This window comes from Narcine bancroftii, chromosome 6, assembly GCF_036971445.1.
Source record: "Narcine bancroftii isolate sNarBan1 chromosome 6, sNarBan1.hap1, whole genome shotgun sequence".
NCBI lineage: Eukaryota > Metazoa > Chordata > Chondrichthyes > Torpediniformes > Narcinidae > Narcine > Narcine bancroftii.
Genome location: NC_091474.1, coordinates 63,346,540 through 63,360,135, shown reverse-complemented (window position 1 = coordinate 63,360,135; position 13,596 = coordinate 63,346,540). Strand labels below are relative to the sequence as shown.

Here is a 13,596-nt window from a genome sequence, read left to right as displayed (position 1 = left end):
AATGCTTTTTCCTCAACCAACGTCTCTGAAAACCTATTAATTGGTTGTCAACACCATGATGTTTCGGGGAGTTTGCTTTGTGCAGATTGGAGTCCACAGTTAGAAAGGTTTTGCTTATGAAGAACTTTGTGATGCCCTGTGTACTTTGTAAGTGTGGTGCAGTGATCTTGTGTGTGCACTTCATTGCAGAGTTGACGCTGTCGTAAGTTTCTCCTGAAAGCCTGGACCTCCAACTATGCAGTGCACACCTTAGAGCTGCACTGAATTAGTCTCGAAGATTTCCTGCCAATCTCTCTGTTTCTAGTAGATCTGGGATCCAGCCAGATTTCAAAGTGACTTTTGATCACTGAACAATCGAGCATTAAAAATGAGGCTGCTTCCCTTAAACAAAAAGATTGCCAAGGTTTGCAACTGACTTGATCTTCCAGTAAATAGAAATTTGATATGAGGAACTAGTTTTGATCCCCTGGAGGTGGATTGAAGCCTCACTGGACTGGTTTTGAGAGGAAGCTCTGAATTGGAAGAACCAGTGTTGGATCAAAATTATTTGCAAAAGTTCAGAAACTATTCTCAAAGTTAGAGTAAATATTGCACACTACTCATCAGTGGTAGATAATTGTAGTTCCTTTTTTAAATCATTTCATAATTGGAGGCTGTGCCTTCAGCTTCCGAAGCGTTAAACACTCAAAATCACTTGCTTAATATTACTGCCTAACAACCCTGTCTCCTTCAGGACTCCTTGTAATGTCTACTTCATTTTAACCAGTATTTTTGTTATCTATCCTAACGGCTCCTGAAATGTCTTGATGTCAAACAATGTTTAATGCCTTTTAAACCAAGTTGAAAGCAATAGAAAAAATGCAGGTTGTTTTGATATTTTTGCATAGTTTGATTTACAGTGCCCTTTATTACAGGAGGCGCCTTCTATACGCCAGAAACAATCGACAGTGCCAGGCTACATTACCGCACCTCCTGGGCTCCGGTCTTGCATGCAGTAGCCCTTTGGTTGACCAACACTGGGTTTACTATTGCATATGAGCCTGCAGTTCACAATGGGCAGAAAAACCAAACTGGCACCTTTCCCAATCAGACATCAGGAACTTCAACCAAAACATTGCAAGAAATTAATACAGACCGCCTCCATCTTATTTTTGGTAAGCTATTGTGTGCAGGATGATGCAAGTTATAACTAACTCAGATCTCATTGCATCTTTGAAACAGGTAGCATAGTAGGAAGTCATTTAGATGCAAAGGCCATCTCTTTGATGGAGCTTTCTAATTAGCTGCTTCTTCTCTGCATATCAATAAATATTTTCCCTGTGAGCATGTATCCAATTTCTCTTGAATCCATTTAATTTATCCTTTCAGTAAGTATATTCTAAATTGTGACAAATTGATCTGTAAATTAATTCATCTCTTCCCCAGTTCTTTTGCTTTGAATCAGTCAACTTTCTGTTTATTTAATCAAATGCTATAATTTCAGACATCCCAACAAATCTCTCTTTTATCTTCCAATCTAACAAAGGGTCTTCAACCAAAACCATTAACTGTTTCTCCCTCCACAGATGCTGCCTGACCTCTTGAGTGTGGCAGACAGTATCACTCAATGTTGTTTTTTGTTCTTGTCTCATTTTCAGTATCTAGAATCTTTTTGATTCCTGACTGAGGGTGAGCAGGTCGCTAATGCTCTGTGCGCCGCTACAGCGTTAAGAAGTTTTGGAAAAGGTTAATTATCCATCTTGAGAACTGGCTGTGAGGGGGCAAAGAATGCAGAAAGTACACCTTTTGCAGCACAGGTTGTCAAGCCTCTAACTGGAATCCATTGGAAACAAGCTCAAGGATAAATTCTCCCCTGTAAAACTTTTAAAGTAACGGTTAAGAAAAGAAATATCTCCTCTGATAGATGTATGTAGGTGTGTAAGTCAATGTGGTGATGTTTTTAATTTAATGAAAATAAATGGGTTTGTGATTTCAGGTATTAGTATCGAATTCCTGTGCTCTCCACGGCCTGAAAACCCCCTGCAGCATGTTACATCTTGCTTGAAGGCTCTTTGCACTTTGCTGGACTCCCCTTGTGCCATAGCGTACATTGGAGAAGATCAGGTATGATACACCATGTTAATTCCCGAAATGTGCTATTTACACTTCGGTGGCCACCATTGTGAGCTGGTTGGAGAACAGTTTAATGCTGTTATCCTGTACTCACTGGGATCTGGGTGGCGACAAACGAGTTGATTGTGATTTGAAGGTGATGGAGAAAAAATTTGATCTTGGCAGTCTGATCTACATTTCACCACTAAGTAAACAAACACAGATGCCTTCCAACCAGCATGTTTTTAATCAACAACATGAGGCTATCACTAATGTTTTGAAACCTTTTTCACCCTTTGCAACCCACTCTCAGTATGTTGGGAGTGAGCTCTCACTAATGTTTTTTTAATTTCAACTATTGTGGAACATGCAAGAATGAAAGAGACTTGGTTGGGGGTGAACAAGAAGTTTGCAGGTCCTGAAAAACTGGAGTAATACATAGTGCTGGAGGAACTCAGCAGTTCAAGCAACATCCGTGGAAACCAATAGACAGCTAATGATTCGGAATGGACGATAGTGAAGAGGAACTTCCAGTTTGTGTACTCTCAAGGGAAGAGGGTTGGGAAGTGGGCGATCCAGAAGAGAGCAGGAATTCTCAAATTGTGAGGCTAAATGCTGCAAAAACCAGCAGAAAGTTAATGGTGCTGGAATATAATTCGTGCTGCTGATCTGTTCCTGATCATGTACAAATAAATGCAAAGGTAGAAATAGGCCATGCATCAGGATATATTTGACAGTGCAGTCCTAATTCCTCAAGGCATCTGAACTGTTTCAAAATTGCCTTCTACTTCTCTAGCATAAATAATGAAGAGTTTCAGGTGAGAGGCAAAGACATGTCAGTGCTACTCAGAGAGAGGAATGTCTGTAATGATTCCAAACCCAGTTCAATATCCTGTAATACTGAGAGACAAAAATAAACTGTTTGCTGGGGGAATTCAGCAGGTCAAACAGCATCAATGGGAGATAAAGAATGGTCAATCTTTTGGATCAGAACCTTTTTATCAAGACTTAATGGAGGGTTCCAAACCAAAACAAACGTTTCTTTTTCTCCAACTTGTGCTGCTCAACACTGAGTTCCTCCAACAGGTTTGTTTTTTGCTTTGGATTCTACAACTCATTTAATACCTTGATCAGCTGATAAGTTGGTGGAGCAATGGTAAATGAAATTTAATCATGATAAGTGCAAGATGATTTATTTTGGGAAGTCTAATGAGAATAGGACATGTTAGGAGGGGAATGAGCAACAGGGGATCTTGTACACTAAGTCCATAGATCCCTAAAGGAGACAGTGCCCAGGGAAAATGATGAAAAAGACTGGGCTTCAATATCTGGAATATGGAATATGAGCAAGCAAGTGATTTTATAACATTGGTCAGAACATAGTTGAACTAATCACAATATTATAAAAAAGCTTTGTGATTTCAATGGAGAGAATGCAGAGAAAGATTATGGCTCAGACTTTGAACCCATAGTTCTCACCCCCCCCCCCCCCATCGTGTGCATCCCCCCTCCCTCGCGTGCAGCCCCCCCCCCCCGGATGCACACTCACACACACACCCCCACCCCCCTCGGGTGCACACACCCTCCCCCCACCCCCCTCGGGTGCACCCCTCCTCCCCCCACCCCCCTCGGGTGCACCCCCCCACCCCCCTCGGGTGCATCCCCCCACCCCCCTCGGGTGCATCCCCCCACCCCCCTCGGGTGCACCTCCCCCCACCCCCCTCGGGTGCACCCCCCCACCCCCCTCGGGTGCACCACCCCACCCCCCTCGGGTGCACCCCCCACCCCCCTCGGGTGCACCCCCACCCCCCTCGGGTGCACCCCCCACCCCCCTCGGGTGCACCCCCCACCCCCCTCGGGTGCACCCCCCACCCCCCTCGGGTGCACCCCCACCCCCCTCGGGTGCACCCCCACCCCCCTCGGGTGCACCTCCCCCCACCCCCCTCGGGTGCACCCCCCCACCCCCCTCGGGTGCACCCCCCCACCCCCCTCGGGTGCACCACCCCACCCCCCTCGGGTGCACCCCCCACCCCCCCTCGGGTGCACCCCCACCCCCCTCGGGTGCACCCCCCACCCCCCTCGGGTGCACCCCCCACCCCCCTCGGGTGCACCCCCCACCCCCCTCGGGTGCACCCCCACCCCCCTCGGGTGCACCCCCACCCCCCTCGGGTGCACCCCCACCCCCCTCGGGTGCACCCCCCACCCCTTGCGCGTGCACCCCCCCTGCGCGTGCACCCCCCCTGCGCGTGCACCCCCCCTGCGCGTGCACCCCCCCTGCGCGTGCACCCCCCCCCCCTGCGCGTGCACCCCCCCCCCCCTGCGCGTGCACTCCCCCCCCCCTTCTCTCTGTGCTTCATTGAAAATAGTTTCCTTTTGTTTCAGCTGCTCATGGTTGAGCTTTTTAATGTATTGCACCGCCTTTTGCTAACTTGCGGGCCTCCCTCTGTCCAACAACAAGTGACTATGGTTGTTCAGCAGACAATTCGAGCTGCTCAGGGTCACCTCCAAGGACTGGTGAAAAAGGCTCACGGTGAGTCAGACAGGAAACTACTTTAGGACGTATTATAACATCGAATGTGATTCAATGTGTTTGGCTGCTGCAAGGTGTGGAACTCCAGCTGGACCACCTAATTTTGTGATGTGCAGTACCCGATATATGTGACTTACAGCCATCTCTGGGGAGTTGGGGGAGGGGGGATTTTTTAATGTACATAAATTTAAAAATTGCACTTTTGTGGTGAAAGTTGGGGCCTATCTATAGAAAATAGCACCTCTGGCAGGGGTGGCCAACCTCTCACGAGACCAACCCTTGGTGGCTGCCGTGTTCTATTTGACAAATAATAAAACAGATGCAGTGAGTTTCCGACAGGTCCATTTTGAGATAACATCATATTCCTTTAAGGAATGGGAGTAGACTAGCAGTTCTCAATCTTTTAATATTGCCTTTCCAATTTAGAAACCATAGAAAACTATAGCACAGTAAACAGGTCATTTGGCCCTTCTAGTCTGTGCCGAAACATCATTCCTCTAGTCCCAATGGCCGCTCCCATTCCATAACCCTACAGATCACTCTATCCATGTATCTATCCAATTTATTCTTAAAACCTAAGAGTGAGCTTGCATTTACCACATCAGTTGACAGCTCGTTCCACAATCCTACTCTGAGTGAAGATGTTCCCCCTAATGTTCTCCCTAAGCCTTTCCCCACTCACCGAAAGCCATGTCTTCTCATTTTTATCTCTCTCAATCTAAGTCGAAAAAGTCCACTTGCATTTATTCTGTCTATTCCCTCTATAATTTTGTATCAAATTTCCCCTCATTCTTCTACATTCTAAGAAATAAAGTCCCAACCTGTTTAATCTTTCCCTCTAACTCAACTCCTGAAGGCCCATCAACATCCTAGTAAATCTTCTCTGCACTCTTTCGATCTTACTGATATCCTTCCTGTAGTTTGGTGACCAGAACTGCACACAATTTCCTCCCTTTTGAGTCTTAAAAAAACTCAAGCATGGTCTTGAATTAATTCAGCAATGTCAGGTGGGAAATTCCAAATTCCATGGCCTTCTCAGTGCAGAAATATATCTGTTTCAGCCCCAGTAAGCTACCCTTCATCTTGAGTCTGTGATCCTCTGGATCTCTCTGTCTAATCAAGGTGAATGTACTCTCAGCTTCCACTCTGTAGAGCTGTCATTAGTTATATTTTTGGTGTTGCTGCTTTATTTAAAATGACTTTGGTCCTCTTGTAGAGGAGGATCATATTCCTGAGGAGGACTCGCTGATGACTCTGGGGGAGGGAGGAAAGACTGGAGGTCTGATTCCTGGTAAATCCATTGTATTTGCCGCTTTGGAACTGCTCATGTTCATCCTGGTGCGACACCTCCCACAACTAAATCCGAAAGCGACTGACTCCCCCAGTCATGTTCTCCAGAAGGCACCTCCGCTGACTGAGGAGAGCGCCCAACTCATTGGCGTCACTGTTTCTATCTTGGCTGATCTGCCATCGATGTGTTCTCCTACAGGTAAAAACCACCACTGTGCCAAACGCCAGGATTCACAGATGTGTAGTTGCTGAGGCCAATTTAGTTAATGTGCAGTTAAGCATATTGTCGGAAGATTTTGGTGGTTTCTGTTTCAGGGTTTGCAGAATATTGGTGGTCATTGGTACTGCAATAAATGGTAATTCTGCCTGGCCTGCAGCAAAATGGAATCTCGGGGTTGTATGTGATGTCATGTATGTACTCTAACAATAAATCCGAAATCTGTGATTCAATTCTTGAATACTTTAGCGGCAGCCTTGGTGATTCTTAAAGCAACTTCTTTCTTAGTAACTATCTTTTATGTACTCCTGAAAGAAATGACACCTCTAATTGCATGGCACTACCTTAGTCATTTATTACTGTCATCCTGAATTATAGGCTTGAGTCTCTGGAGCAGAACTCAACTTACTTTGTGGCCTATTGATTTTCTGCATCTGGTGCTCCCTTTGTGGCCTACTTATGCCCATACCTCCTCCTTCACCATAGTCCAGGGCTCCAAACAGGCCTTTCAAGTGAAGCAACACTTCACATGTGCATCTGCAGGATTGATTTACCGCATCTGGTGTTCCCGTTGTGGCCTTCTCTACATCAGAGAGACTGGACACAGACTGAGTGATTGCTTCGCTGAGCACCTTCACTCAGTCTGCACCAGTGACAGGGACCTCCCAATGGCCAACCATTTCAGTTCTGCACCACTCCCACACTAACATGTCTGTCCATGGCTTTATGTACTATCCCACCAAGACTATCTAAGTGGGAGGAACAACACCTGATTTTTTTCATCTGGGCACTCTCCACCCGGATGGCATTAACATTGACTTTCCCGGTTTCTGCTAAACTACTCTCCTTTTCCCCCTTCCTTCCCTTCCCCCTCTCAGCTCTCCAACCTCTCCCCTCTCTATTCACCCAGCCATCCCTTCTCCCTCTGCTGCTGTGCTCTCCCTTCCCCCCACCCCGCTGCTGTGCCCACCTATAACCCTCCTGCCTTTGGGGCCGTGCTCACCACCCTTTTTATTCGGTTGCCTGCTGACATTTGTCCATATCTTGATGAAGGGCTCAAGCCCGAAACATTGGTGAAGTATCTTTATCTTTGCTACATAAAGGCACTGTTTGACCAGCTGAGTTTCTCCAGCATTTTTTGTTTTTACCCCAGCTTACCTCCTATAAGCAAGCCTACAATCATGGAACCACACCTTTTCCTTTAACAGTGAAGAGTGCTAATAAATTCTCATGAAGATGTACACCTTCTGTATAATTTGTTAGTCCTGTACAAAATTAAGATTCTTGGGGAATTGCAAGAAATTTGTGGGATTGCTGTCCATTCATGTAATTGATTTCACCAATAGCTTTTCAAATTGAAGGGTTTGGTAGCTGAAACCAGTTGATTCAAGCTGTTCAATTATGAATCCATAGTAGATGTATTTGGAGGGAAATTTTATATATAAATTTTGCTGTCTTAACCTAATTTTACTCAGCAAAATAAGGCATTTAAAATGTTTTCATCTCCCCAGCATGCAGGTCTGTTGGGTGCTATCTCTCCAACTGGAGAGACAGCAATTCACTAATTTCTGCCATTTTGTGTGTATTTTTTTCAAATAATTATCTCATTCTTAGGAAAAATACTACAGTCTCTGCTTTTGGGAAAAACGCTCACATCCTTTTAGGGAGGCACAGTTAGCACAATGTTCCAGCACCAGCAATCGGGACCAGGGTTCAAATCCCACACCATATGTAAGGAGTTTGTACATTCTCCCCATGTCTGCATGGGTTTACCCCAGAGGCTCCGGTTTCCTCCCACCATTCAAAATGTAGCTCAGTTTGGTGTAAATTGTGCAGCACAGGCTCATGGGCTGAAATGGCCTGTTACCATGCTGTATCCCAATTTAAAAATCCTCATAAAATGGCTTGTGTTGGTTTAATTTTCCCAGGAAGTATGACGGTGCTGCCCACAATCCTTTTCCTGATTACTGGTGTGCTGAGACAGACAGCTGTGAAGTCTGCTGATAACCACATGTCACTACCGGCCAGTGCTGCCCTGCAGGGCATCAAAACTATCATCACTTCTCCGCTCGCCAAATCCGACCAAATCAAGAAGCAGTGGAAAGATCTAATTTGCAGCTCGCTTGCTTCCATCTTGGAGTATTCCAAACCAGGTAGGATACCCAAGTGCCGGTTGTTTGAATGACGACCCTTTCTGCCTGCCGGCAGAGCCAGTGGAGAGCTGTGAACCTGTCCATCAGGAGACCTCCCTAGGAAAGTCTTGCGATGGTTCAGGTGCTGAGTCCAGAGGGAAGGAGGTATGGATAAAAATGTTAGCCCAATCAAATGGGTGGGAAAATGCGTCACGTTTAATTTTAAACCCAGGTTTAATTTTTACCCAATAAGTACTTGAAGATTGGTGCTTCAAGACAAGCCAAGTATATCCACTATGGATCATTGCTTGGACACAGCTCTCCCAAGTCTCGCGGTTTCTCTGGGACCCTTTTTCTCGACTCTTTTTTAATCCCCATTCACATACCACCTTAGGATGCCGTAGGTGCCCTGTACTTAGTAAGGGATTACTTAAGGCACTATGTGAATGGGGGGGGGGGGGGGGGGAACATTGAGAGCCACTGGTCTAGGATAACAAGCTGAATGGCCAGTGACCACCCTACTACCAGTGAACATTCTCCAGGCTGGAAAAATGGCAGCTATGTCGCATCCAACAGGAGGTGAAGAGAGACTGTAGGATCTGGGTACTATGTCAACACTCGTGCTGTAGGTCTGCATGTAACCCCAAGGCCATTATCTCAGCACTGACCATCCGCCCCAGTCCTGAGCCTGAGGTATTTCAATTATAGGGTGGGCACCTACCTGGGAGTGTTCCAACTCCAGGACGCGCAATGCAAAAGCAAATCTGCACTAAACAGGTTCAGGGTGTTGGAGTTTTACAGTAGGGAAACGGGCCCTTCGGCCCATCTGTGCTGACCAAGTTGTCTACCTGAGCTGGTCCTGCATTTGTCCCTCCCAACCTTTCTATCCATGTTCCTGTCTAAATACCTTTCACACTCTTTAATTTTACCCATCTTACCATGTCCTTGGGCAGCTCATTCCATTTACCCACCAACCTCGATGTGAAAAAGTTGCTTTTCGGGTTTCTTTTAAATCTTTCTTCTCTCACCTCAAATCTATGCCCTCTACTTTTAGACTCCTCTATCCTGGGAAAAAGACTTCACTTTATCTCTGGTGCTCAAGATTTTACAAACCTTTACAAGGTCCTCTCAAGGCCTCCTACACCCTTAAGTTTTGGTAATGTCCTCGTAAATCTTTTCTACACCTTTTCCAGCGTAATGACAGCTTTCCTTCTGCTGGGTGATTAGAACTCCCACACAATGCTCCAAGTGCAGTCTTGCCGACGTCTTGTTACATGTCGTCCCCGCTGCTGTACTCGGTGCCCTGACAGATGAAGGCAAACATGCCATATGCCATCTTTCCATTCTGTCTACACATTTGTATCCACTGCGATTATTGCAATAACAAAAAAAGCGATCGTTGTGCTCAGTGAAGCAAGCTCTTGCCCTAATAACTGGTTTGAATGTGAGAGCCTGTGCAATTCATTCCATGCAAGTTCCACAACATTACCGTTCAAAACATACCGGGGCTGTAGGTCAATGGGGTATAAATTGGGTGATACAGACTCATGGGCTGAAATGGCCTGTTATATTTTTAAAATGACGCTCAATTCCTGTCTTTCAGATGAATCAAAGCTGAGCATAGATGAGGTGAGCATGCTCACAGCAATTGCACTCTTCCTCCTGTCTGCTGGCAATGAGGTGGTTGGAATTTCTTCTCTGCAAAGTGGTTGCGTTGAGAGATTCAGAAGTGCGTTAAATTCCAATAACCCCTGGGTAAGCTGAACCACAAGCCAATCTCGCATTGTGCCTTTCTCTGTCCTGGTTGCCCTCACTAATTCAAGATTCTCAATCAAAACCACCTTTCCCTCTCTGACTCACTCTCTTTCCACGGTCTCTTCTATCGCTCATGCCACTCCTCATAAACCCTGCTCTCAGCTCCATTTCTCATCTTTCCTCCATCTGTCACCACCTCTCTCTTGGCCTTCATTTCCTTCTGTCTCATCTCTCATTGTCTTCCTTCTCACTTTCCCCAAATCAAGTTAGGATTATAAAACACTCAGGGAAGCAGAATCAGCTTCCTATACGAACATCCATCCACTGCTGATAGCTAAGCATTTCATGTTGATAACCTATGTCTCACTACACATGCTGCATGACTAACTGTGTATTTCTTGCATTTTCTGTATTTAAGTGGGTATGGATATGTTGAAAACCCAACATGCCAGAATAAAGGAATAAAAACCATTGGTTCTTCTGTCCTCTGCAGATTCAACAAAAATGTTACCAGCTTCTGCTCTCAGTGTTCCAGCAGCCAAACCGTGCACTTTCCACACCATACATCCATGCCTTGGCTCCACTGGTGGTTGAGAAACTTAAAGCTGTGGAAAATCAGAAACCTGTCAACAATGCTGAGCTTCAGGCAGTACGAGAAGGAATCAAAGTCCTGGAGACCCTCGTCAACCTCGGAGAGGAGCAAAACCGTAAGTAGATGCCTCCTGTACAATGACCTCCACACCTGTGGTGAGTCAAACTCTAGCAGCAAGTCAGGCACCGAAAATAATTTGGTGTCACAGCACAGTTAACTCGACAGGATTACAGCACCAGCAACCTCCATTCGAATCTGCCGCTGTTTGTCCCCCCCTGACGGTGTGGGCTTCCTCTGGGTGCTCCAGTTTCTGCCCATGCTTGAAAGACATGTGGGTTTGCAGGCTGATTGGTCACATGGATGTAATTTGGAAACTCTGGCACAATGGCCTGTTACTGTGCTGTATCTCTGGACTTGAATTTAAACTTGTCCCACCATTTCCATGCTGACCAACAGATACTGTATCTCTCTGCATTTCCCACAATGTCTGGGCATCCAAAAGCAATTCAGGAACAGTGAAGGACATGGGAATTGCAGTGATTGTTAAAAAAACGGTGGAGCTGATCTGACTGACACAATCAATTTTGGCGGTGTTGCTTAAGGAATAATCCTTGAGTCTTCCCCACAAGGAGCTTATGGGTCCCTTTAGCTATAGCTGAGACCAACAGGTCCTCAGTTTAAAGTCTCACCCAAAGGCTGGTACTTCTACATCAGGTGCATCATCCGAGATTAGGGATTTCAGGCTCAAACTAATGAACCCTTAGTCAGATGACCCACGGATGACACCAATTCAACTTTCACCAATCTTGGGTGCTTTGCATTTTGGCCTGATCCGAATGTGTTTTATTTGGGCTGAGAAATGCTCATTGCATCTTTTATATGTTTTCCTTCCTCATTCACATTTTAATCTCTTAAAGATATCTTTGCTGTTTGTTACACCTGCTGTTTTACAAACGCTTTGAGTTCCACGCGGCCCAGATCCTTGTTCTCAGATTTACATCAAGCTTAATGAAGAACTTTCACCATGCTTTATACAAGTATGGTAACTAATGCCTACAGGATGGTTGCAATTAAATATAATTGCTGTCAGTAATGCAACGCTCCTACCTTTGATTAAAAGAGATTGGACTTCTTTGTCTGGGCTCAGTGTGGGCACCATTACCTTTCATCACGACAGTATTTGAGTAAGAGGCAAATTTGGAGTTTTCATAGCCTTTGCCTTGACACTTCATTCTATTGCCTACGGTTTTATGGGCAAGAAGAATATTTTGTATTGCTGATGTTTCTGGTTGATTGGCAACCAGGTAATGAAGAGAAATATAGTAATAAACAGGGCAAGTTAATGAATGGGGGAACACTGGTGCAGGGTTGAAGAGGTGGGGAAGGTGTTGCCAAGGAAATTGGGGAGCATCAATTTGTTCCTTATTGGATTGGTGTGTGATTTCACGTGGACTTTTACCCTCGCTGATGAAGACAGCAAAAGACATGGTGCTGACAAGTCAAAGCCAGAAATGTGCTTTAGGTGTGTACAAGGGAGAGATCCTTCTGGGAAGACCTGGGGGACCCTCAGAAAAAGATTACAAAAATGGATTTTCCACAAGATCTGGAGTTGTGCCTTCTAGGGGACATTGGGGTAGTACAGTTTAGACTGCCTAAACACCCAATTCAGTTTGTGAAGGTTGCCTTGTCAGTAGCCAGGAAGTGTATAGTGGTTACCTGGAAGTCTGACTCCCAGCTAAATATCAAATGGTGGAATATGGAAATACAGGGTTGCATTCCCCTGGAAAAAATAATCTACAATTTACGGAAGAGATGTGGCTGCTGTATCTGAGGCACAAAGGTGCACAGGTATAATTCTCACCTTCCCCTTCCTGAATAAGTGAATAAGAGAAAAACAATCCATCCCGGTAAGTAGATGGGTGAGAATGTGAATTTTGGTGTCCTGATTTTCCTTAAATTATGGTCTCCTTCCTTCTTTCTTAGTGGGGAGGAGGGTGGGTGTTAGTGGGGAGGTTGGGGTTTTTAAATTTAATTGTATACTCTCTGTATGAATATATTATAATTGATGTTATACAATTTAAAAATTATAAATATTCAAAAACAAAAAGAGCAAGTTAGGTCAGGTGTCCTGTGTCTATGCACTATGTAATTCCATGTCTACACCACCTCTTGGGAGTAAGGGTTAGTCTAGGAATATTGCTCTAATGAAAGCCTTCTCTTCTTAGGACCCCAGCTGCTTGCTCTTTTGGTTCCCACTCTTATCTCATACTTGCTGGGCGAGAAGACCTTTAGCTCGGCCCCCAGAGCCTCCAGAACTCTTCATGAACTCGTGCTGCAGGATCTTATGCGCATCGGTCCCCTCTATCCTAGTGCTTTCAAGGCAGTGATGGGGGCAGCGCCTGAACTCAAATCAAAACTGGAGGCAGCAATCCGTGCCAGCCAAGCCAGCTCCCAGGCCAAGGCCGCAGCACAACAAGTGAAGCCGGCTGTACAAGCTGCACCAACCATCAAACTGAAGACCAGCTTTTTCTAAAAGATGCCGACATCTGGAGTGACTTGAACTGTTCCACCGTTCCTTTCCTAACTGCGAGAGTGAGACTTGGCTCCCTCAGTGTCTTATGTACAGGATTATGGTTTCTGTTCGGAATGTAAATTGTTAAAATATAATAAAAAGAAATAATGGATTTATTGGTCAAAAACTGTATAGGAATTGCTCAATTTTTTTCCCCAAGGTATATCAGAATTTGTAAGGGAATCATTGTAATTTTATAGTGATAAGTCTTCCTCTCTACGTGTTGATCTTCATTATGGTAAATTACCTGGGTCAGTGAAAACTCACCTTGTAAAAATAATAATTCAAAGGTTTGCCATTAATCCCTTGTGTACTGGTGTATGGTTCTATTTTGTTTCTGCCTGACACTTTTTTTCCAATTTCTAAAACAGTTTTAAACAATTTTTTAAAGAAATTCAACAATGCCACATTCCACTG

At 45.1% G+C, this 13,596-nt stretch overlaps 1 protein-coding gene across 4 annotated transcripts in view; it reads left to right on the top strand.

Annotated features, from left to right (window-relative positions):
- heatr5b (HEAT repeat containing 5B) overlaps window positions 1-13,306 on the top strand; it is a 139,509-nt gene extending 126,203 nt beyond the window's left edge. For 3 of the 4 annotated variants that reach the window (XM_069885125.1, XM_069885123.1, XM_069885124.1), the window contains 8 exons: window positions 915-1,154; window positions 1,976-2,103; window positions 4,474-4,621; window positions 5,838-6,110; window positions 8,057-8,281; window positions 9,864-10,015; window positions 10,509-10,722; window positions 12,833-13,306. In XM_069885125.1, the coding sequence (XP_069741226.1) occupies window positions 915-1,154; window positions 1,976-2,103; window positions 4,474-4,621; window positions 5,838-6,110; window positions 8,057-8,281; window positions 9,864-10,015; window positions 10,509-10,722; window positions 12,833-13,140 (1,688 nt within the window). In that variant the 3' untranslated portion in view covers window positions 13,141-13,306. The remainder of the gene's footprint in view (window positions 1-914; window positions 1,155-1,975; window positions 2,104-4,473; window positions 4,622-5,837; window positions 6,111-8,056; window positions 8,282-9,863; window positions 10,016-10,508; window positions 10,723-12,832) is intronic. The other variant, XM_069885126.1, reaches the window with a different exon arrangement.
- The last annotated feature ends 290 nt before the right edge of the window (window positions 13,307-13,596 follow it).